Source organism: Crocodylus porosus, unplaced genomic scaffold, assembly GCF_001723895.1.
Source record: "Crocodylus porosus isolate Cpor-Errol unplaced genomic scaffold, CroPor_comp1, whole genome shotgun sequence".
NCBI lineage: Eukaryota > Metazoa > Chordata > Crocodylia > Crocodylidae > Crocodylus > Crocodylus porosus.
The window spans coordinates 12,408,943-12,430,032 of NW_017728907.1; the positions used below are offsets into that span (position 1 = coordinate 12,408,943).

A 21,090-nucleotide genomic window follows, 5' to 3' on the forward strand; every position below is an offset into this window, starting at 1 on the left:
CTGTTATAAACTAGTCAGGGGGGATCAGCAGGCATTGGGGAAGTCACTGTTTCCCCGAGCACCACCAGGAGTGACCACGAATAACGGTCACAAGCTGGCAGAGGGTAGGTTTAGGTTAGATATCAGGAGGCGCTACTTCACAGTCAGGGCAGCTAGGGTCATTTGACCCCAGTACTCTTTCCTGCCATGGCAGGGGGTCGGACTAGATGATCTGCTCAGGTCCCTTCTGACCTTAGAAACTATGAAATGACATGTTGGTGCCACCAGACAACTAACCTGAAGACACTTGAATAGGGTCCTGACTGATCTGAAGCTTTGGCTTTCTTATAGGAAAGGTCACTTTATTATGTGCTCAGTACTTAAACAAGGATCTTGGGGTATAACTGAATGCCAGTAACCAAATCTGTCTTTGGTTGTCTCAGCTGACATGTCAGTGTGACCAGGGGACTCTCCTGGAGAAGTTGGGACTTGGAGGGCCCTGACAGCCCCAAAGCTCATTCCCATGCAGTCATTCTGCAGTTCCTCACCAAAATGGTACCAGTGGCAAAATCTGTTGCAGTGATGCATAGTTAGCTGTATTAGCCTGAAGCCAGGGTAGATTTGTACCTGATAGACTAACTTAGATATTTAGCACAACTTTTCATAAGTTTTAGATGTGGAAAGATACGCACTCCAATTTAGGTAGTTTAAGGTGAAAATCTGTTGCAGACCTGCTTGAATATCATATAATTGCAAGTAGGCAAAACTCTTGAATGTGGGACAGGACACTGCCTGACCTGATGCTTTGCCTTTGAGTGGTGTGTGGCCAAATGCTGCCCCTCCATTCAGCTTTGTTCATAACTTTTTGAATAAGGGACAGGTTTTTGATGGTGTTGGTGACCAAATCTCTCTTGGGTTGCTGCAAGTGACACCTTGCTGTAGCTGAAACTTTCATGTAGTACTTGGCACATGGTGCTACCCAGTGTAACTATTGATACATTTTTAAAACATGTTTCTGCATGATACCTCAGCAGATCAGTTCCTATGTAGCATGGCACCCGCAAGTCTGGCCCCACACCTATAGCAGGCTCCCGGGACCTGGTGCCCAGGCAGCCTGCTTTTCCCCCGCTACCAAGTGTGCACACATGCTCGCACATGCTTGCACATGCCCTGGAGCTGTCATCATCCTGCAACCCAGCTCTGTGATCCCAGCCTCACCCACCTCTTTACTTTTGAATGCTGCTCCCTGCCTGCCTGCAGCCCCATGGGAAGTTTTGGTGAGGGCGGAGGGAGGTGGTTGCTGGCTTGGCCTGTGACAGCTCATCATGACTCCCCAGGTGGCTGCTGGGCCTGAATAATTGCTCGTGCCTGATATAAATGGATTGAATGACACAGTCTCTGAGGCCACGAGTTGGACAGCCCTGCACTTAGTGGTACCAATGGTGTATGTAGAAGTGTGGAACAATTTATGGAACTTTGCCAGTGAAATCAACTTGCTACAGCTGGAATATTTTGTGGGCTTTTGGGGTGGTTTTTTTTTCTCCACAAGGAGATGCGTAAGTATCTGGGGAATGTCTATGACTGTGAATCTCCAGATGGCATAACAAAAAATAAAATAGATCATCTTTCTATTTGTATTTATAGAAAGTTTCTTCATCCTTTTGCCATATTTGGGCAGGTGTGAGCATGACTACTGTATGAGTGTTACTTCCATGCAAGTGAAATAGTTGAAAAAATGCTGGCAAAGCAAGCAACCAAGAAAACAATTTCCTTCAGACATACAGTCCCTCAAAAAAGAATTGGGCTTGAAATTCAGATGACAAGTTTTCCAGCTTGACAGATTTGGGTTCTATCTATGATGAAAAGTCTTGGAAGAGCATCAGTACAGCATATATCAATATGGCTGAGAATGTTCTGGGATTTTTCCAAAAGCAGGAAAGGGGATTTGGTCACTAAAACTATATGTGATCCCATCATGAGAAGAAAATGGGCAAAGTTGAATAGGCAGGAGGAAATTAGCAAACAGAAGAATACAGAGAAATTGGTAAAGTGTTCAATAAGGACAGACAAATGAGCATGTATTGATTAGGGTTGGAATGTTGTAGCTGTGATAGTCCAGGAACTGTTGGAGAGGTGAAGCAGTCCTTCAGGTGTGTGACTTGGAGTAGTCTCAGACCTGAAAAAAGTGATGCCTAAAAGTTTATCCAACAGCTCTCCCAACTATACATTTTGTCCAATTAAAAGATTTCACAAAAAACCTGTGCCTCTCAGCCATATGTTTATTGGCAGGCCTGGGAAGCAGAGGTGGCGCTCAGAAAAAGGGGATGCAACTACTTTGTACAATACTGAAAAGGCTTGCGGGTTACTTTGCTCGCAGCTACAATGGAATAAAAATATTGAATATTTATTATAGTGTGTTATGTACTAACACAGTTCCTGAGGACTTCTAATATATTAGTTTACATACAGGCAATCCCTTTGAATAAAGAACTGCAGACCAAGAGCCAGCTTCACCTTTGCCCTTCCTCTACTAATGAGACTATAGCTGTTTGGCTTGTAACATATGAACGGCCATAAAAAAAAAAAAATGAAGGCAAAGGGGTTAGCTCTGCTAACCTCTCTGCTCCACAAATAGTACCAGTTCTCTTCCTTTTTAGGTGGTCTTATTCTTCTACACAACTAGGTTTATTTTATTTCAATCATTCTTTACCCAATCTGTAACTACTTCTTTCTTCCACTGGTTTCCTGCTTCCCCTCTTAACCATTTTTACTTTCCATAATTGTTTTAAACAAGAAATTATTTTACCTGATACTTAGCTTGGGTTGTGTCTGTTTCTTTCCCAGACTTCAGGAAGGCATCATGCCAGAAACCTTGTGTAACAATGTATAGCAAGGCCATTAAAAGATACTGCCAGAAACTTTTGCTTCAGGTATATTCCTTGGACCATCTTGGCTACTAGGGAACTATTACTAGTATTTTAGTAGCAGATCTCTCCCTTTTAGGTTGAATGATCTATTAGCTCCCCCTGCTGGCTCAGCAGCCGCAATCTTTCCAGAATTCAGTTATTACAAAACTATTGATTCAACAGGTAACTGTTAGGCCTGTGCAAAGTGAGAAGTATTCGCTTCAGATTCAGCCGATTCAGAGATTTGAATCACTGTCCTGGTTTGATTTGGCTGAATTGGATCCAAAGATTCGGTGCTGCTTTGGAGAGTTGGCCATAGACTAAACAGGCAGCAGTCCTCAAGGACTCTGGACACAGCTGCCTCCAGCTGGGAAGTCTGGTGTGGTGATTGGAGAGGGGGAGGGAGGGGACAGATCAACGCCTCTACAGGGAGGGAATGATTAGGGCTGGGACAAGCTGCCCAGCCGGGGCAGAGGGGTGTGGGATGTGGGCATGGCAGCACTGGGAGCGGGGGCTATACTTTGCTGCTGCTTGCCCAGCTTGGGGGGACACGATGCAGGCACAGCTTGCTCCAGGTGGAAGGGGGCAAGTGGTGGCAGGGCATGGCTTCTGCTGCCATGCCTGCGTGCCATGCCCCCGGCTGAGCAAGCAGCAGCAGGGCAGAGCCCCTGCTCTCAGCGATGCTGTGCCTGCATCCCGCACCTCCTTGCCCCAACCCCTCCCTTGCTGTGGGGGCATTGATCTGCCTCCCCGCACCGCTTTTCTCATCCTTCCACCCACCACAACAGGCTTACCAGCTGGAGGCAGCTGTCCTGCTTCCTCAAGGTGAACAAGGCTGTGTACCTTAAACCTTGCTGCTTTCACTCTCCAGTCAGGAAAAGCTGGCTTTCATGGCAATGTTCTCTCAAAGCCATTTTAGAATAGATACACTGTTCCAAGTGAATGGAGAAGCTGAAGTCATTTTACTTCTAAAGCATTTTGTATAGGACCTCTAAAAAATAAAACAATACCTTGGATCTAAACTATATGAAAGTCCATTTAAGAAATGGAAAAATGCTGTGATTTAGAAGGCAGGGCTTAATGTCTTTTCTCTTGCTAACAGATACTGGGCAAACTTGAAACTTTGGTTTAAACAAAAGATCAGCAAAGAAGAGTTTGACCTAGAAGCTCGCAGACTTCTTACACAAGATAATGGTGAGACACCATCTTTAAAGAGTTTCTGGTTTTGCCTGTCTCTCTCCCATGTTCCTGAAAATACCAAATTTGGGGTTAACTTCTACTTCTTGTAGAGTAATGTAATCATGCAAATACCATTGTATTGAAACCCATGACACTTGGTCTTAAAGCATGTCAATCTTCAGAAGATTAAATTGCATGCTACAGGAATGACAAAGGTGCTACCAATGGCTTAGCTCCTTTAGTGGCAAGAAGTTTAATTAGATGAGAAATACCTGGAGGATGGCAGTAGGAGAACTAGCCTCCATGCTGAGAGGGTGGTGGACATCTCTTAAAGTCCTGGCCAGTCTGGTTTGGGGTAAGCTTCTTCCTGACCCCAAATTTGGAAGTCAGTTTAACGCTGAGCCACATACACCAGTTGGACCTCAGGAGAATAAATATTCTCTGTACGTTGTTGGTAGAGCTGTCCCTATGGGACGTGAATCAAGGCGACTGGACTGGGTCCTGTGCTTTGGGGGGCCCTGTGGAGCTGGGTGGAGCAGCTGCAGTGACACCGCGCTGCTGCCAGCTTCACATCTGGCTGCTTGGCGACACCCCCTACCTCCTCCCCCCTGCTGCTGAATCCACTGCTGGCTTCCTCATGTCTGGGGGCAGGGTCCCATATGGGTTAATTTGCCTGGGCCCTGCACCCTGCTCAAGTTGTCTCTGGTTGGTAGAGTACAGGGCCATACAGTCTAGCGTCCTATCTCCAGCTACAGCCGATCATTAATACTTCAGAGGAAGGGAGGGCAGCAGAACACACAGGGTTTTTTTTTTTCCATATAGAAGGACACTTGCAATGACCAAGTTACCTCTTTAATAAATTGGTTTCCTCAAGCTTAATTTCATACATCAGATGGAAAAAATTCCTAGAAGATACAAACTGACCAGCCACATAAATGCATGATGGAAACATGTCAGGGGGCGGGGGGTTAAACCTCAACACTGTTAGAGTACCTTTGAGTGGTTGCCTTTAGATTGCTAGCCGTGTTGTCATTATAGACGTCTGTCTTCAAGGAAACCTTCTTGTTTATGGCATGTCTGTCTCTTCACAGTCCATTCTCACAATGACTTCCTCCTGGCTATTCTGACCCGATGCCAAATCATGGTTTCTGCACCAGGTAAGTAAGCTGCTTTGTTTGTTTGTGTTTTGAGTCCTACATTAAGACTTTGCATGTCTTATGGTGGGTTTTATTCTTGAGTTACATCCTGAGGTTTCATTTTAAATTGCAGTTCCTTGGAGTAGGTGCTACCTCTTATGTGCTACATGTTATATGACACAGTGTGAATCCTGACTACAGCTACAATATAAGTACTTATAATATGAAGTACATTAAGTCCTTATTTTGTAATACAAATTGACCAGAGACTAGTGCCCTGCATAGCTGTACAGAAGTCCCTGGTTTGATTCTTGTCTAGTTCCTGGAGCTGCAAGGGTGCATGGCCTGTGCCTAGGGAGGAGTGAAGGGACACTACTCTGTTCTTTAGTGATCTGTTCTGCAGGCTGCAATAATAATGACCAGCTGCAAAAGGAATCTGAAAAAGATGAAGAGTTAATAGGTAACGTCCCTAGGACGTGGACTGTCCTTGCTTGCGTCCAAAGTACAGCATGTGTTTTACTTTTGCATCTAGCTGTAAGCCTTACTTAAAAAGAGAGTTTTTAACATCCAGCAGCTGACTCACTACAGCTGCTTCACATCTGGTGTTGGGTTTGGTGGAGTGCAACTATGAAATGTGCTGATGCAAACATCTCTTGGGAGGAAAAAAAAATTTTTGAGTGAAGGATATTCATTACCTTATGTATCCATTAGAATATGTATTTGAAACTGCTGCATGTTTCAAGGATAAGTATGTTTCTTAAGAACTGTGTGGTTGCTTGTGCTGGCCTCACAACACGTGAATGTGGCTAGCCAAATTCTGCACCCAATATCTTCAGCTTCTCAGTCTTTTTTTTTTCTCATCAGTGACTAGAACTAATACAGTGCATCTAGAAAAAAACTGGCCAAACCTTACCTTGCTATTCCTTCAGAAAGTTATTTAGGGTACTGATGAGAGATTCTAAAATCCATTCCCAATTGTAACAAGGATGCCCTGTGACAGTAGGTCTCTCTTGCCCAGACCTTAGGGGATAAACTCAGCTCTTTTGAGGTAACTAAATGAATGGCAGGCTTTTAAAGAGTGGTTGCTCTGCTCCCTCAGAGAACAGAGGGAGATGCTGAGAAATCTTTTTTTTGCAAGCCTGATCCTTAAGTTATCCAACTGATAACAAGCCTCAAGAAAGTACGTGATCTTCAGTGCATTGGGAGAACCCATTCATGCATACTTGGGAGGCATTTGTGTACTACACTAATTGAAATTTTTGATGCTCACAGATGGGCAAAGCCTCAGAAATGCAGTGTGTAGTGGTTATTTTGTTTAAATAAATGACACAAACCTTAGAGCGGGTCAGACAGGTTTATGGGTGAGTCTCAATAGACCAATAAGGGTATTGGACTTTAGGAAATTAGTTTGTCCATTTGTTTTGAAGAAGATTTTTTTCCCAAACCTGTTTGCCTCTCCTTTTTAGCTTTTGTGTACCAATGTGCTCTCCTACTGGGTATAAAGTTTCTTTTTGTTTGCTTGTTTAGAGACTCCCTAGACAATCTTGGCAATCAAGGCCATGCAAGGCTTTCTCTCATTTTATCTTCCATCTTCTGCCTCTAATTCCTGTCTCTTCTAGGTACTGTGTCTTTTCTAGTAATCTTGTCCCAACCAAGACATGATCATATAGATAGACTTAGCATGGAGTCTGGGCAACAGTAGCATCTTTATCCTATTGGGATTTCTCCAGGCTTTGGCTTTAGGGCTTGCAAATCTGATACCTGGGTACAGGTTGACCATGTCTCACTTGTATCCAAAGAAAGATGAAGAAATGAGACAAGGAAAAGCATCAGAGAGAGAACAGGGATAAAATAACAACTGGAAACAAAAGAGTGTGATCACAGAAATTCTTCTAAACACTTTTCCCACTCTGTCTTCATCAAAAAAATAAAATACTAAAAATGTTTAAAAAAATACAGACTTAGTATATAGTTGGGTCTCTGTAACAAGGCTGCAGACTTGCAGCCTGGGGCAGTTAGCCAGCTGGTAACAGGCCACCTCTGCTCTGTGGTGTGGGTTAACCCAGGGCTTGAAGCTTATATTGGACTGTTTATATTTTCTACTGAGTTCCCTGGTGCAGAAGAGACCAGGGCAATATCACCTGTGTTGTGAAGCCCAGAGAAAGACTGTAGGAGTTAGTCCAAGGAATGATCTGAACTTGGTGGTGCCAGGCTAGCCAAGTGACCTTCTACAGTCCCCCTGTAACTTCTCAGATTTCTCTCTATTAGTACTTTCTTGCCTTTAGACCAGGGACAGGCAATTATTTTGGGTGGAGAGCCACTTACTGAGTTTTGGCAAGCCATCAAGGACCACATGATAGGCAGCCAGGGGCATATACATATTAATTTTCTAAATTCTTTAGGGGCCCCGCGGGCCAGATAGAATGGCCTGGTGGGCTGCATCCGGCCCCCAGGTCGCATTTTGCCCACCCTTGCTCTAGACCTTGGCTAATGTAGTTTATGTTGAAGGAAGTGGTGACTAAGACTCTTCATTTCTGCTAATAAAAGAATTGGAAGCCTTAAGAGAAGCAGTGCTGTCCTTGCTAAACTTGCTCCTGTTTCGGAGGATTGACTGCAAAGAATCATGCTTTTCCTGGCAAGAAATGCTAAAATCACTTGATTTGTGCTCTTGTTTGGGATAACTTAACACGACTTATATAAAGGAAGACAGATGTTGGCCTGCTCAGGATTTGTGGAGGGAAATGATGCATTTCCCTTCTGCCTCCCAGTACTGCTGAAAATGTAATATAAAGATTAGAAAGGTGTCAGGAAGTAGTTCTGCTGTGTGCCCCTTTGTAAGGAATGAGTGAGTCAGCTTGCTCTTCTGGCTTAGCCTACTTTAGCTGCCCTTCAGCTGTGAAGAAATCCAAAAGGATGAGGCAACCAAAAGTCTATTTCAGCCTTTTCCACTTTCTCTCAAAGATGTCCTCAGTCAAAAAAATCAAATCTGAATTTTACATTGGCAAAGTCCCCACTCCCTTCCCAGGAGACATCTGAAATAGTTTTTCAGATATAGCCTTTAAAAATCTAATAGATAATTCACAAGGCTGCTTTCTTCATATTCTTCGTAAAAAAGAAGGATAATAATACTGGTAGAAAAACCTGCAGGGAGAATTCCCTCAGTTAAATAATTTAGCTAAAAATAGGAAGCTGTCTATATATTTGGCCAGAGCTGAGAGAGGACTTCCTTTTTTGCTTTCTTGTAATGAGGTATTTAGCAGAATTTGCGGATTTTTTTTTTGAATCTGACAGGCCATGCCATGTGTGCTTTGGATTTCTTCACAGCTGAAGGGTAGCCTCAATTGTGTGACCTCTAGGCTGTCATCCAGGTGCCTTAGTGCCCATACCAACCAGCCCCTTGAAAAAGGGAGGGATGAGCACTTAAAAATGGATCTTGGGCAGATTTTTAGGTGTCAAAGTCCTGTTCAACAGCATCCTACCCTGGATGTGCCTAAGCCTCAACAACCTTCTCTCTGCTTAGTCATCAAGTTTACCAGATCTCTGAAGTGGTAGTTGTGTGTGCCCTGACCTGAATAGCCTCAGTGGTTTTATTGTTTTTGTATGCAGCCAGGTCTGGCTGGTGGACACCTCCTGCAATAGCTTGGGTGTGCCTGTGGTCAGGTAATAGGAGAATTGGATTCAATGCCCTTTTCAGCCTAAAGGGAGTTCAAAACTACATTTCCCAGCTATGAGGGCAGTATTGTCACTACTGACTTCCTGGCCCCAAACTTTTGCAGAAAGCAGTGTGAGGTTTGTGGGCTAGGAAGATAAAGCACACAAGGGAATATGCCTCTCTAACTTGGTGATTATGGCATTCAGCTGGGAGGGGGAGTTCTGGCTTCCCGTTCCTAAAATTATTTCTGTTCAGTATAAAAGGCATGGACCATCCCTGAAGCAGGGTCTGGATTCTTCCCGTGTACCACACAGGGAGGTGAGCTACTGCACTCGGGGTTTTGGATCCCATTCCTAGGATCTGACTCCTAGAAGTTAGGCATTACAGTGCCTAAGACTTTGACTGGATCTAGCCCATTGCCTATACATTGTCCTAGGATAGAATCTTGGTTGGGAGTTTGATGATGTCTTTGATTTGTATTAATATTTCAGTTTCCTTAATGGAAGCTGGTTGTTGTTTCGGGAAAGGACAACAGTAAAATTTTCTCCAGACCTATGGCTCTCAACCCTTCTGAACTGAGGCACCCCTCCATGACTTTTGAGAATTGAGTAACACCCAGTTACAAAAACTGATTTGTATATTATGGTGCTTACCTCCTTGAAGAGGAGCAAGGCAGTGTGGGATCATTTGAGCAGGGACATGCCTGGGTCTGTTATCTATTTAGTTAATCTGTTTACTTCTTCCCCCTTTGCTTATCTTCTCACAGCTTGTGGCATCCTTCAAAGGATCTGGTAGCACCCTAGGTATCCTGGCACCCTGCTTGAGAATCAGTGGTCTAACAGATGATGGCAGAGTGTTAGCGGTTGGGATGTCACTGTAAAGAGAGGTTGGGGGTAGGGGAACACTCTTCCCAGTATCTTTAGGGATAAGAATGTTGGTATTAACACAATCTTTATCATAACACACAGTTGCCAACTTCCAAAAAAACCCTGATGTCTTCCTGGTGGCAGTTAAGTTCAAATTTTTGCCTAAGGCCCCTTTTGGTTACCAGCCTTCTCTTTACATTACCTTCTGATTAATTTCACAATAAAATATGGCTTTCTAACAGCCCTGGCCATATCTGGAAGCTGTTCTTTTTAAATGAAGCACTTCAGAGCACATCTGATTTTTCTCATCACTTGCAGGATAAAAATAAAAGGGATTCATGGCAGTTGTCACTTGACTTCTCCCTCAGGTCAGACAGACCACCTGGGGCTTTGGACCCAAATAACACAAAACAAATCCCCCTTGGAGATCCTCCTAAATAGCCAAATCATGTAATATAAGGGTCAATAAGTACTATACAGACCTGTGTGCTAGGGTTGTGCAAAGCTTTGACTTAATATTTGATTCGACAAATATTCGACATATTTGACCTTGAAAAGTGAAAGTCAAGTAGAATAGCAGCTGGTCGAATAGCAGTCGAATATTAACAGCGTGGGTTGAATACTCGACGTGGGTCGAATATTTGACTTGCCTATACTGGATTCCCTGTGGGGGGAAAAAAAAGGGAAAGTAAGGGGGGAGAGGTGGAAGGAGTGCTTTCATGACTGACATGTGTGGCTGGCCAGTGACCTGTCAGCATTCTCTGAGGTCGCTTCCAATCCCAGTGCTCTGGGGGAGGGCCAGAGAAAATGCATAAAAGGCAGCAGTTTTTCAGCTCCCCTGCTTTCTGCCTTGGGGTCAGTTTCTGAGCTGCTGGTGCTCGCCAGCACCTCTGCGTCAGACCGTGACGACTGGAAGCCCCAATCTTCAACAGATTCCCTGCTTGCAACGCTAGCAACAGGGATTTCTGAGAACTTGGTGCTTTTATTTTATAACTGCTTTTCATATTAGTTTACGCTTATATTGGATAAGGGTTAGTAGTAGCCTAGGATCTATTCTATGTATAGGAATTCATTTTCTTTTTATACATCATTCATTCTTTCCACCACACCAACCTTCTCAATATATTATCTACATACACACACAAACACATTTACATAACATCCAAAAATCTAATCCACGGCACACCGCACACTTAGAGGTTCCAGTTTACATACGAAGGAACACATTATGAAGTGGGGTGGAAAGGCAGGTAGGTGGCCACACTGGCCAGCCTGCATGAAGGGGAGCAAGGGGGGGTTGCGAGCGGGAGAGCTGCAGTTTCTCTCTCCACCAAACTCAGACGCAGCCTCTTTCCTCCCGCTACAAGGGATGAGGCTGCTACAAGCAGTAAAGAGAGGGGAGCAGCAGTGCCACCCTCCTCACTTCATCTGTATCATGAGTTTTGTGTGTCAGCAGCCTAAGGTGCAGTTTCCCCCAAACTCCTGCACCTATCACCATGAAAGTTGGAAGGCCTGCAGTTTTGAGCTCCCTGTGGCTTTCCACACAGAAGTTACAGGTGGTTTGCTCTCAAGAATTTGGGGTGCAGTTTCTCTGCACCCCCTGAACCTATCTTGTTGAAAGTTGGCAGGCTTTGTGGGCTCCTCAGGAGCTACTATTCCTGCAAGTTTCATCAAGATCAGACAAGAAATGCCAAAGTTATAGCCTGCTTTGACCTTCCCTATTATAGCCTATGGGGAAGTCGAAGCAGCTCAAATATTTGACTGAGCTTCGACTCAAAGTGGACGGCAAATCAAAGCAGGACCTGGTTTAATATTCAACATGGCTGTCGAATCGAATATTACATGCTCTGCACAGCCCTACTGTATGGCTTCTTGGGGTGCACCGATAGAGAATTTTTGGGCTGATACCAATGGCTGACTTTTAATGAGCCATATTGGCCAATTCCAGTATGCACCTGGGTAGCGTAAAGAGTGGCATCTCGGTGGTAAGTCTGTTGTGGGAGAAGGGGGCAAGGAGTAAGTGGGGGTGGGAAGGGTTATGGGAGGGCAGATCGAGGCCCCTCAGTGAGGGAAGATGTGGGGCAGGGACAGGCACTGCATAGCTGGGGCAGAGCGGGGACGGAGCTGCAAGAGGCTCGTCCAGGGTGGGCAGGAGCTAGCTCCCACCACTACGTGTACCCCAGAAGGTCATGGAGGGGTATGTGCCCCTGGATCTCTGCAGGGCAGGGCAGCTGCCGCTGTGGGCTGGGGCCAGGACACGGCCAGGCTCTTCCGGGCAGGGGTTGAGCTAGGGCTGCACTTGGAGTGTGCGGCAGCAGCACTGGCGGGGGCTGCAGTCTCCCCAAAATTTGCCATAGTCCCCTTCCAGCAGCACCGTTGTTTACCCTGAGTGGAGCTTGGCCCAGTCCCCAGCCCCCCACAGGGAAGAACCTGGCACCGCCCCTGGCCCTAGCCCCAGTCTCAGCTTGCTGTGGCAGCCCACCCTTGCCTCACACACAGATCCAGGGGGGACCCCCCCCATGTCTCCCCCAGAGGGGTGTGCAGTGGCAGGAGCCATGCTTCCCCCCACCACCCCAGGCCTCCCCCTGGGACAAGCTGCTCATGGCTCCATCTCCCGCTCCATCCCAGCTGTGCAGCCCCTGCCTCTGTCCCACTCCCTCCCTCACCACAGGGGCCTCAGTTGGCACCTCCTCCATGCCCCTTCCTCACAACAGACTTAACCCGTTGAACTTGGTTGCTCTCCATGCGGCCAGGTTGCACTTTTGGCTGTCTGTGTGCTGTGCTGCAGCTGTGCATACATGGGGCATTTTATCCAGTGGCATTATTGGCCACATCAGCCAAAAAAATCCAATTGCCAATATACTTAATTTTCCTTATATCAGTGCCAATCCAATATTGCAGGGGTTTTCAACCGTTTTGGGTCAGTGTACCCCCTGAGGCCTTCCCAAGTACCCCCAGGGATATGCATACCTCCAGTTGAACACCCCTCCAATATTGGACTGATGTATCGGTGTACCTCTAATGGCTTCCTGAATAACCTGTAGGTTGTTTCCCAAAACTAGCCAGTCGAGCAGTGGAAACTTTTCTATAATGTTAAACTCCGCTAAGGTCTTTCATTTAATTTGCATCAGGTGCTACAACTTTGAGCTCAGGAGTGAGGGACACCATTTACCCAAAGCTCTGCTTCTCTTCCCCTGATCAAAGGATAACATAAAAACAAATTTCCCTGAAGAGGATGGTGGTTATTATCTTATTTTATGAACCACCATAGAGTTTGAAAAACAAGGCCATTTTAAGATTGGGACTGTGTTCTGTGTAACCTGTTAGATTGTCTCTCTTGATAAAGTGAATGTAAAATAATCTTCCATGTCACCTCATCTTCCTGTTGTTTCACATCTCTGTCCCACATCTGTCTAAAATTACAGAAATCTAGTGAGCTAGGGTGCTACTTACCTTGTCCATAGATTGTCTGGGGGTGGGTGGGCTTGAAGGAAACCACCCCCTTTGCTGAGTCAGAGGAGAGATTAAGAATTTCCCTGTTGCCAGGAGCTAGTGGAGCTGCAAAATCTCCCCAGAGAACAAAGTGAGCTAATGGGTACTTTTCCATAAATGAGTCAATGAGACATTCAGGGTCTGTCAGAAATCTGTTAATTAAAGCAGAGTCCAAGGGCAAGGGGGAATTAAACATTCAGGGCCTTTAAAGGAGGTTTATGTCAGAAGGCCTGAAAACTGGAAGTTAACCTGATAGTTGTGACATTTAACATAATGAAGACAAGGGGCCAATCCAGTTGAACATCTACCCCTCTTAGCATACTTAATTTATCCTTCTCAAAAGGATTCAGACCTTGAAGGGAAAGTCAAGTTTGTAGAACGAAAACTAAATAAAATGCAGGTTTCCCAACAAAGAATTGGATTGCGACAGCTTAGGTGAAGTTAGATAGATGAGAATTGTAGATGTCTTATCAATTTTTAGCTGTTGCATGGGATAGAACAGAGTTGCATTTAGTTATTTAGACCAGTGGTCTCCAAACTTTTTTGATCACGCACCCCTATTAGTAAAAAAATTTTTGAGCATGCACCCCCAATATATGTATATATAAATATAAATAGAAGTTCTAATATTTTCTTCCTGCATCCCACCCTAGGGTGCGCACACCCCACTTTGGAGACAACTGATTTAGACACCTAAAAATCATGTAAATGTCTCTTAGGCACCTTCAAAGTGGAGTAGGTTCTGGGCTGTATTTATTCTCTAGAGTCACTACAACTAATTCCTATTTATTAGTAGCGTAGTGATGGATAGTCAGGGTAAGTTTTGTGCCAAGTGTCCTGATGCTGTTAAGGTTATTTGTGAAGTTTTTACTAATCTATTTTTTCCATGAGTTAACTTGTGGTAAAAAATGTTGAATTTTAGGTATGGAAGGGGTTTTCCCAAGACTTCTTAGTAATTACAAATATGTGGTCGTCTTGCATGCCCAATAGAAATTGAAATCTGCAGCATGCCCCCCCCCCCACATACTGTCTGTTGCCCTCAAAAGATTACATAATGGGCTCTAAAAACGAATAAGTTGATTCTAAGTGGCACTGATGTATGTACAGTGAAGGGACTAGAAGGGGAAATTCCAAGCCTAGACTAGTTCCTTGGTCATATTCCTTTCATGTGACCTAACTTTTAGAAATATCTTTGATGTTCTGAAGAATTGCAAAGCATTTCTAGAGTAGTTGTACTCACCAATGCCTAATGAATGTATATTTACCTTTTTTCCCTTACATGATACATGCTTGGCCTGAAAACAGTCAAGCAGGGTCTACAAGAGTTGTTTAAACTATTAGGATTATGTTGTATGAGGTCAAAGCAACCTCAGCTCCCTATAGCCCCTGTGAGAGATGCAGATCCTCAGCATCTCTTGTCACTTACAACTTGGGGGGATCTGACTGTATTCTTCACTTATCCCAAGTCACCATCCCTTAAGTAGTTGCTTAATAATAGTCTACAGAAATCATCCGCCAGTATGCTACCTGCCATGTCCTTTTATCTAACTATTATATATTCATACTATTATAAAATAAGGATTTTAAAGAAAAGACTTATGCATTTAAATAGAAAGGGATGAAAATGGTCTTCCAAGCCATCAGAAACATACTAGGGTTTTCTTGTCCTTGTGTGAATTAAATTATGCTGGCTGCAAATTGAAATGACACTCACCTCCCTTTCCTCCTTTCTGGTTTTCAGAAGGTAGTGGATCTTTGCCATGGACTGGGGGTTCTGTGACAAAACCTGGAAAACCAAAAGGAAAGAAGAAGATTTCTTCAGTTCGGCAGAAGTTTGATGTAAGAATACCCTTGAAAAACCACTGTAGAGTGGAAGGGCTGGCACTCCATAAAGGAAGACCTGGATGTAGAATATTGTTTCTTTAATAGCAGGCATGACTGAAGTGCTTTTTCTTATCCCAGGCAAAAGATTTGTCTCAAAATAATAACAATTGGAGTGGAATTACCAGATAGGTCTCTCTGTCTAGATATTTATAATTTAATGCTATCTTTAATCTCATGTTCACCTTAAATGACTGTTAAATGTTTGAAGCAAAAGTTTAAATGGTCCTTACATTGTTCTATTCTTATCCTTCTTGGAAGAATGACTTGTGTGAGCTTGGACTTTCCCATTCTGCACTGCAGCTGAACTCACTGAGTGAATGGAGATAATGATTTTTTTTTTGTAATGTAATGTGCTTTTTGGTGTCTCAAGTTTGATAAGTAAAAAATACTTGGATTGCCTTGATTGCATCAGGGGTTTCATGGGGTTAGGGTGGGAAAAGCACACAAGATCCAATTTTTCTTTACAGTAAAGCCTTTTTATATTGCTCCAACATTATAAAATGTTCTCACTTTGCTTACAAAACCATGAGGCCCATAAAGACAAGCTACTAGGTCTGAGGCACATAATAAAGCAGTGTCACATGCTGTTCCCAGACAGCTATTTCAAAGGGTTGTAGATGCAGCTGAAATGTAGTTCTATTGAGAACTCTTCTATTGAGACTGCAAATAATATTTCTCAGTCTTCTCAGCTGTGAACGTGACTGACAGGAATTCTTAAAAGTTGCAATACATATAATCTATGGTGACATCTCCTTTAAAATTCCTGATCAGTAATGCATTGCCATAGAGCAACTATGAAAATAGCAGTGATAGTGATCTTGCAGTTAGGTTTACTTAAAAAATGAGTATATAATAAATTGTGTGTCAAGTGTATATTTATATATGTTTCAGTAATATATGCTAGTGTAGGACTGAATATAGGCTTTCTCCAGGTGAATTTGGGGTAAGACTGTTCACAAATAGTGAAGCAAAACAAAAATGTTATGCTTTAAAAATTAAAAATTGTAAGTTTCGCAGTTCAGCTAGCACCCAAAAGTTTAAGCAATAGAGAAGATTTCTTTTAATTCCTCCCATGCGCTCCCAAGAATCATGAATTTGCTAAGTAGGGAAGGAGGAAAGGAATTCTTCTGTACTCTTGTTTTTTCTCTAGACTGCGTTTTTGGGTCCCCACAAATAATTTCAAGAGCCTACGGTTGCTTTTAGTAGTTTTTTTTCACTATCACGAAATTAACAGGATTATTGGTGGTTTCTTAGCTGATTCTAAACATTCTGAGTTGCAGTTAAGTAACTATCCAGATGTGTATTAACTCTGCCTTGTGTTTTTTCCAAATCTGCATATGTTCTTTGCAGAAGAAGTTAAATTTTGAAGGTTACAGCTATCTACTATGTGGGCTAGAAAATTAAAATGGAAGCAAAAGCGCTGAGACCTACCAGGGGATCAACTTCTCCCTCATCATTTGTCTATCAATATTTTTTTAAACTTGTTTAAATGAACAACATCAGTTGATTTTTTTTTTTTGTGGTTCTTTTCCTATTGTAGAATGCTTTTATGTGCGTCTCCATTACAATAAATAATCAAGGTGTGATATTTTGTCATCACTTCACCAGTACTGAAAAATAGCTGCTTCTGGGGTAGGATACAACAGTTCTTCAGCAGCACACAGTAAGGGCTTAAGATGGGAAGAATATAATACACAGGACTGGAATTGGATCAAGTTACTAAGTTTTAAATGCCTACAGGATTATGAAAAATGTTGTAGGATCCTTAATAGGCAAGTGAGTTCAAGATCTTGGTTTTACATTTTAAATAGCCAGGAAATTACTTGAATAAATGAAAAAGAAATCAGTTGCAAACAGCTGGAGGAGGAAAGGTTGATCAGAAGCAGCCAGCATAGGTTTGTTAAGAGCAAATTGTGCTAAGCCAACTTTAACCTCTTTTTGACAGTTAACTAGCTGGGTGGATGAAAGGAACGTAGTGTACTTATATATTAGTAAGGCTTTTGATAAAGTCCCACAAGATCTTCTTGTAAGCAAACTGGAGAAATGTGGGTGAGAAAATTTTACAAGGTCGATCAATTGATTAGTTTGTTAACTACAAGCCAAAGGGCAGTTATAAACAGATCAATGTCAAAATGGCAGGTTTCAAGTGGGGTCCCACAGGGTTCTGTCCTGGGTCCTGTTTAATATGTTTGTTAATGCTTTAGATGGTGGTAAAGTTTGCAGATAGCCCACAACTGAGAGACAGCAAACACTTAAAAGGATAGAGGTAGAAGGCAGAAGGATCTTGATAGGTTGGAAAGCTGGGCTAGAGACAACAGGATGAAGTTCAGTGCAGATGGATGTAAGATGACATCTAGGGAAGAATAATCAAAAGCACAAATACAGAATGGGAGGATGAGTGGAAGTACTGCTGAGGAGGATCTAGAGGTTTTGGTGAATTATAGACTCAACATGAGTCAATATGATACAGTTGCAAAAATAGCAGTGCAGTTTTGGTCTCACACCTAATGCTCCTTTTGATGAAGATACAGCACTTTTTTGCTCGGGACCAGTTTGGTCTTATTTAGAGCAGTAGTTCTCCACCTTTTTTTGTATCCCTTTGTAAATGTAACTGGTGAGTCCCAACCCAGTAAATAGTTTAAATAGGAAACAGCCTTCTGGCCCTGCTGGTGCCCTTCACTCTGACTTGCTGTGACCAGGCCTCAGCCCCACCCAGTGTGTGGGGCAGGAAGTGGGTGTGTGGGGTATGGGGAGTGCATGTGTCCCTCCAGATTTGTGCACCCACAGCAGACAAGGGGCTGCAACCTGGCTGAACCAGCAAGGGCAGGAGCTGCCTCCATGGCCAAGCAGGAAGGACTCAGCATGGAAGGGCAGAGCAGGGCAGCGAGACTCACAGCTGCCACCACTGCTGGGACTCCCATGCCAGCCATGTGACCAGCAGCGCAAGGAGTAACTGTGTGTTTTTGGGTGGGATGGTTCCTGCACTACCTTCACCCTTCTGCTGCCAAATGCTTGGATGCTGGGCCGTGGCTGTACCCTGCTGCCATGGGCTGGCTGCTGCTCCCCTCAGGCCATGGCTCTGTCCCAGAGAAGGGGTGGAGTGGCAGCAGTGTTGCCTGTGCCCCCCAACATGTCCTTCCTTCCCTCCCCCCGCTTTTGCCCCCACAGACTTACCTGTGGACATCTATGGAAGCTGCTCTCCTCGCTGCCTGGCTGCCACATGCATATGTGTGCACAAATACATGTGGTGTCCTTGCCTGATCACCCTCCTCTTGCTCCCCCAGCCCCAATCAACCCCTTGCAGGCTGGAACCCTTCCAGGCTCAAAGGGGAAACCTTGAAAGGAGAATCCATTTTTAAAGTTTATTGATCCATTTTTTTAAGTTTCTCCCCAACACTTCCATATGTTCTTGTGACCTGCTTTTGTGTCACGACCCATGGGTTGAGAAATGCTGATTTAGAGTACTACATGCATTTCTGGGGTCCGCATTTTAAGAAAAGTGTGGAGAAGTTAGAGGGAGCCCAGAGATGAGTGACAAAAATGATAAAAGGCTTGGAAGACGAACTGTATGAGGAAAGGTTGAGAGAGCTAGATATGTTTAACTTGATAGTAGTCTTCAAATAGTTGGTGGCTCCCATAAAGAAAAGGGAGAACATTTATTTTCTCCTGCTGCAGGGAGGAGGACATGAAGCAATAGTTTTAAATTGCAGTGAAGTTGATTTAGATTGGATCTCAAGGAAAAAAATTCCTCAATGTTAGAACAACAAGGCAGTGAAACAGGTTGCTCAGGGGAGTTGTGGAATTTTATTTGCTGGAGATTTTCAAGAAGAGCTGGATAAGTATTGGACAAGGAAGATTTAGGAGTAGCATTCCAGCATTTTGGCAGGAGGTTGGGCCACATGACCCTTGAGCTACCTTTTAAGTTCATGTTCTGACTTTAAATTTAAAAATTAGAGATTTTAAACTAAGCTTCAAATTTATTTTATATTTTTTACCTGACAGCATCGGTTTCAACCTCAGAACCCATTGTCTGGAGCACAGCAATTTGTAGCAAAGGACCCTCAAGAGGATGATGATCTGAAGCTATGTTCCCATACCATGATGCTTCCTACTCGGGGCCAGCTGGAAGGGAGGATGATAGTAACTGCATATGAACATGGGCTGGACAACGTTACCGAAGAGGCAGTGACAGCTGTTATTTATGCTGTAGAGGTTAGAAAAGAAAAGCAACAAGGTGTTTGATAATATCCCTGGTGTAGGGATGGGGTACACAGAGCATGAGAGAGAATCTGCTTCTCTACTATCACAAAAGATCTCAGGTAATGTTTTTCAAGGGGGCTTCAGATTGGCATCAGAGGTTATTTTTGCAGTTCTTCATTTCAGAGCCTTGGGTGCTCAGAAAGAATCTTGAGTTCATGTACACAGATGAGACTTGCAAAATATTAGATGTGAAAAATTGTAGGGCCAGTTTTAACAGCTGTTTTGGAAAATATTGGACTGTAGCCTTTGAAAAAAGAACTAAAAATAATTTTCCTTCTATATTTTTTGGTTTAAATTCACATTCCGTTGCAAGCAGTGGCTCTGCAGAGAGGCCAGAAAACTTTTTTTTTTTTTTAGGTTTTGTGAAAATTGTCTGGTGTTGAGAGAACTAGGCAAGGTGGTTAAATCAGATCACACTTAAGCCTGATGATTACCTGCCATTTCTGTTATCTTTAATGTGATTGTGACAATTAGCATGTCTCAGGATTGGGCCCAAGTGAGACACCCTGGGACTTCCCTTGACTCAGAACTCAAGAGGTCATTCTGATCTCTCCAAACAGCAGTGAGCCGAGGTAGGGATCAGCTCACTACTTGTCCTCAAGAGGTAACTTCTCTCCAGCAGTGTCAGGCTAGAAGCAAAGTCTGAAATGCAAAACATCAATATGTGGCTTTCAACAGAGCTGTTTGGGAAGTGTTTTGGTGCCAGTGCAATATTTAATGCTGATTTCAAAACCCTTTTTGTCTTCTACATGAATCTAGTGGGAATTTCCTGACATTTGACATTTTAAAAGACCTTCTAAAGTTGACATGAGTAGGCTTTAAAATATGCTTTAATTCATGGGCAATGAATGCTTACAATGCTGGTATTTTATTTTTAGGTACAAATTATGAAATGGACACTTATCCCTCATCTAAATGTTGATATGCAGCTGTTTTATAACAGCTTGATTTTCAGATTTGGAAGAAATCTGTAAAATTTTTAACAGATTTTTGTCCAAATATGCATGACACAGTCATTTCACTTACTTATCACTGACTTTCTGTTTTTTAAAATAACACTGCAGTATTATTCCTTTAATAATATAAGCTATCCATAGAGCAGCATACACCAATTAATATTTATAGATTTAAAATGAACACTGCATATGTAACCTCTGACATTTGTAATACTGTGATCACAGCAGTCTTTGAGTGGAAGGGAAGTCTGTAAATGGTAAAGGTAAAGTTTTTGCATTACAGAACCACCTTAAGGATATTCTGATATCTGTGATATCCAGGAGGAAAGCCTATCGTCTGAGAGATGGTCATTTCAAATATGCCTTTGGAAGCAATGTTAACCCTCAGCCATACCTGAAGAACAGTGTTGTTGCTTACAATAATTTAATTGAATGGTAAGTTTTCATTGAACTCTCTGGTTTCAAACATGGCTAGTGGATCTTGATGACTGAGCCTCCTTAGTCTTTCATGGGATGATAGAACAGTGTTGAATTTGAAGCCATTGCTTATATCCCAGGGCTTTCAACTTCCCTTGGCTGCTAGAAGAGGACCTTTCGTACTAGCGACGATGTAAAACCTTAAGAAGAAAGAAGAATATGTTTTGTCTCAGCAGACTCACCACTCGCATGATTGGGGCAGCAGGGCAGGTCCTATGAGGAGAGGCTACAGGATCTGAACCTGTTCAGCCTCCACAAGAGAAGGCTGAGGGGGGATCTAGTGGCCTGTTACAAACTAGTCAG

At 43.3% G+C, this 21,090-nt stretch overlaps 1 protein-coding gene across 1 annotated transcript in view; it reads left to right on the forward strand.

Annotated features, from left to right (window-relative positions):
• The window catches only part of TADA1 (transcriptional adaptor 1), a 37,007-nt gene that overhangs the window by 13,073 nt on the left and 2,844 nt on the right, over positions 1–21,090 (forward strand). Inside the window, exons 2-6 of the mRNA XM_019530765.1 lie at positions 3,988–4,079; positions 5,156–5,221; positions 14,952–15,049; positions 19,097–19,306; positions 20,594–20,745. Of these exons, the coding sequence (XP_019386310.1) occupies positions 3,988–4,079; positions 5,156–5,221; positions 14,952–15,049; positions 19,097–19,306; positions 20,594–20,745 (618 nt within the window). The remainder of the gene's footprint in view (positions 1–3,987; positions 4,080–5,155; positions 5,222–14,951; positions 15,050–19,096; positions 19,307–20,593; positions 20,746–21,090) is intronic.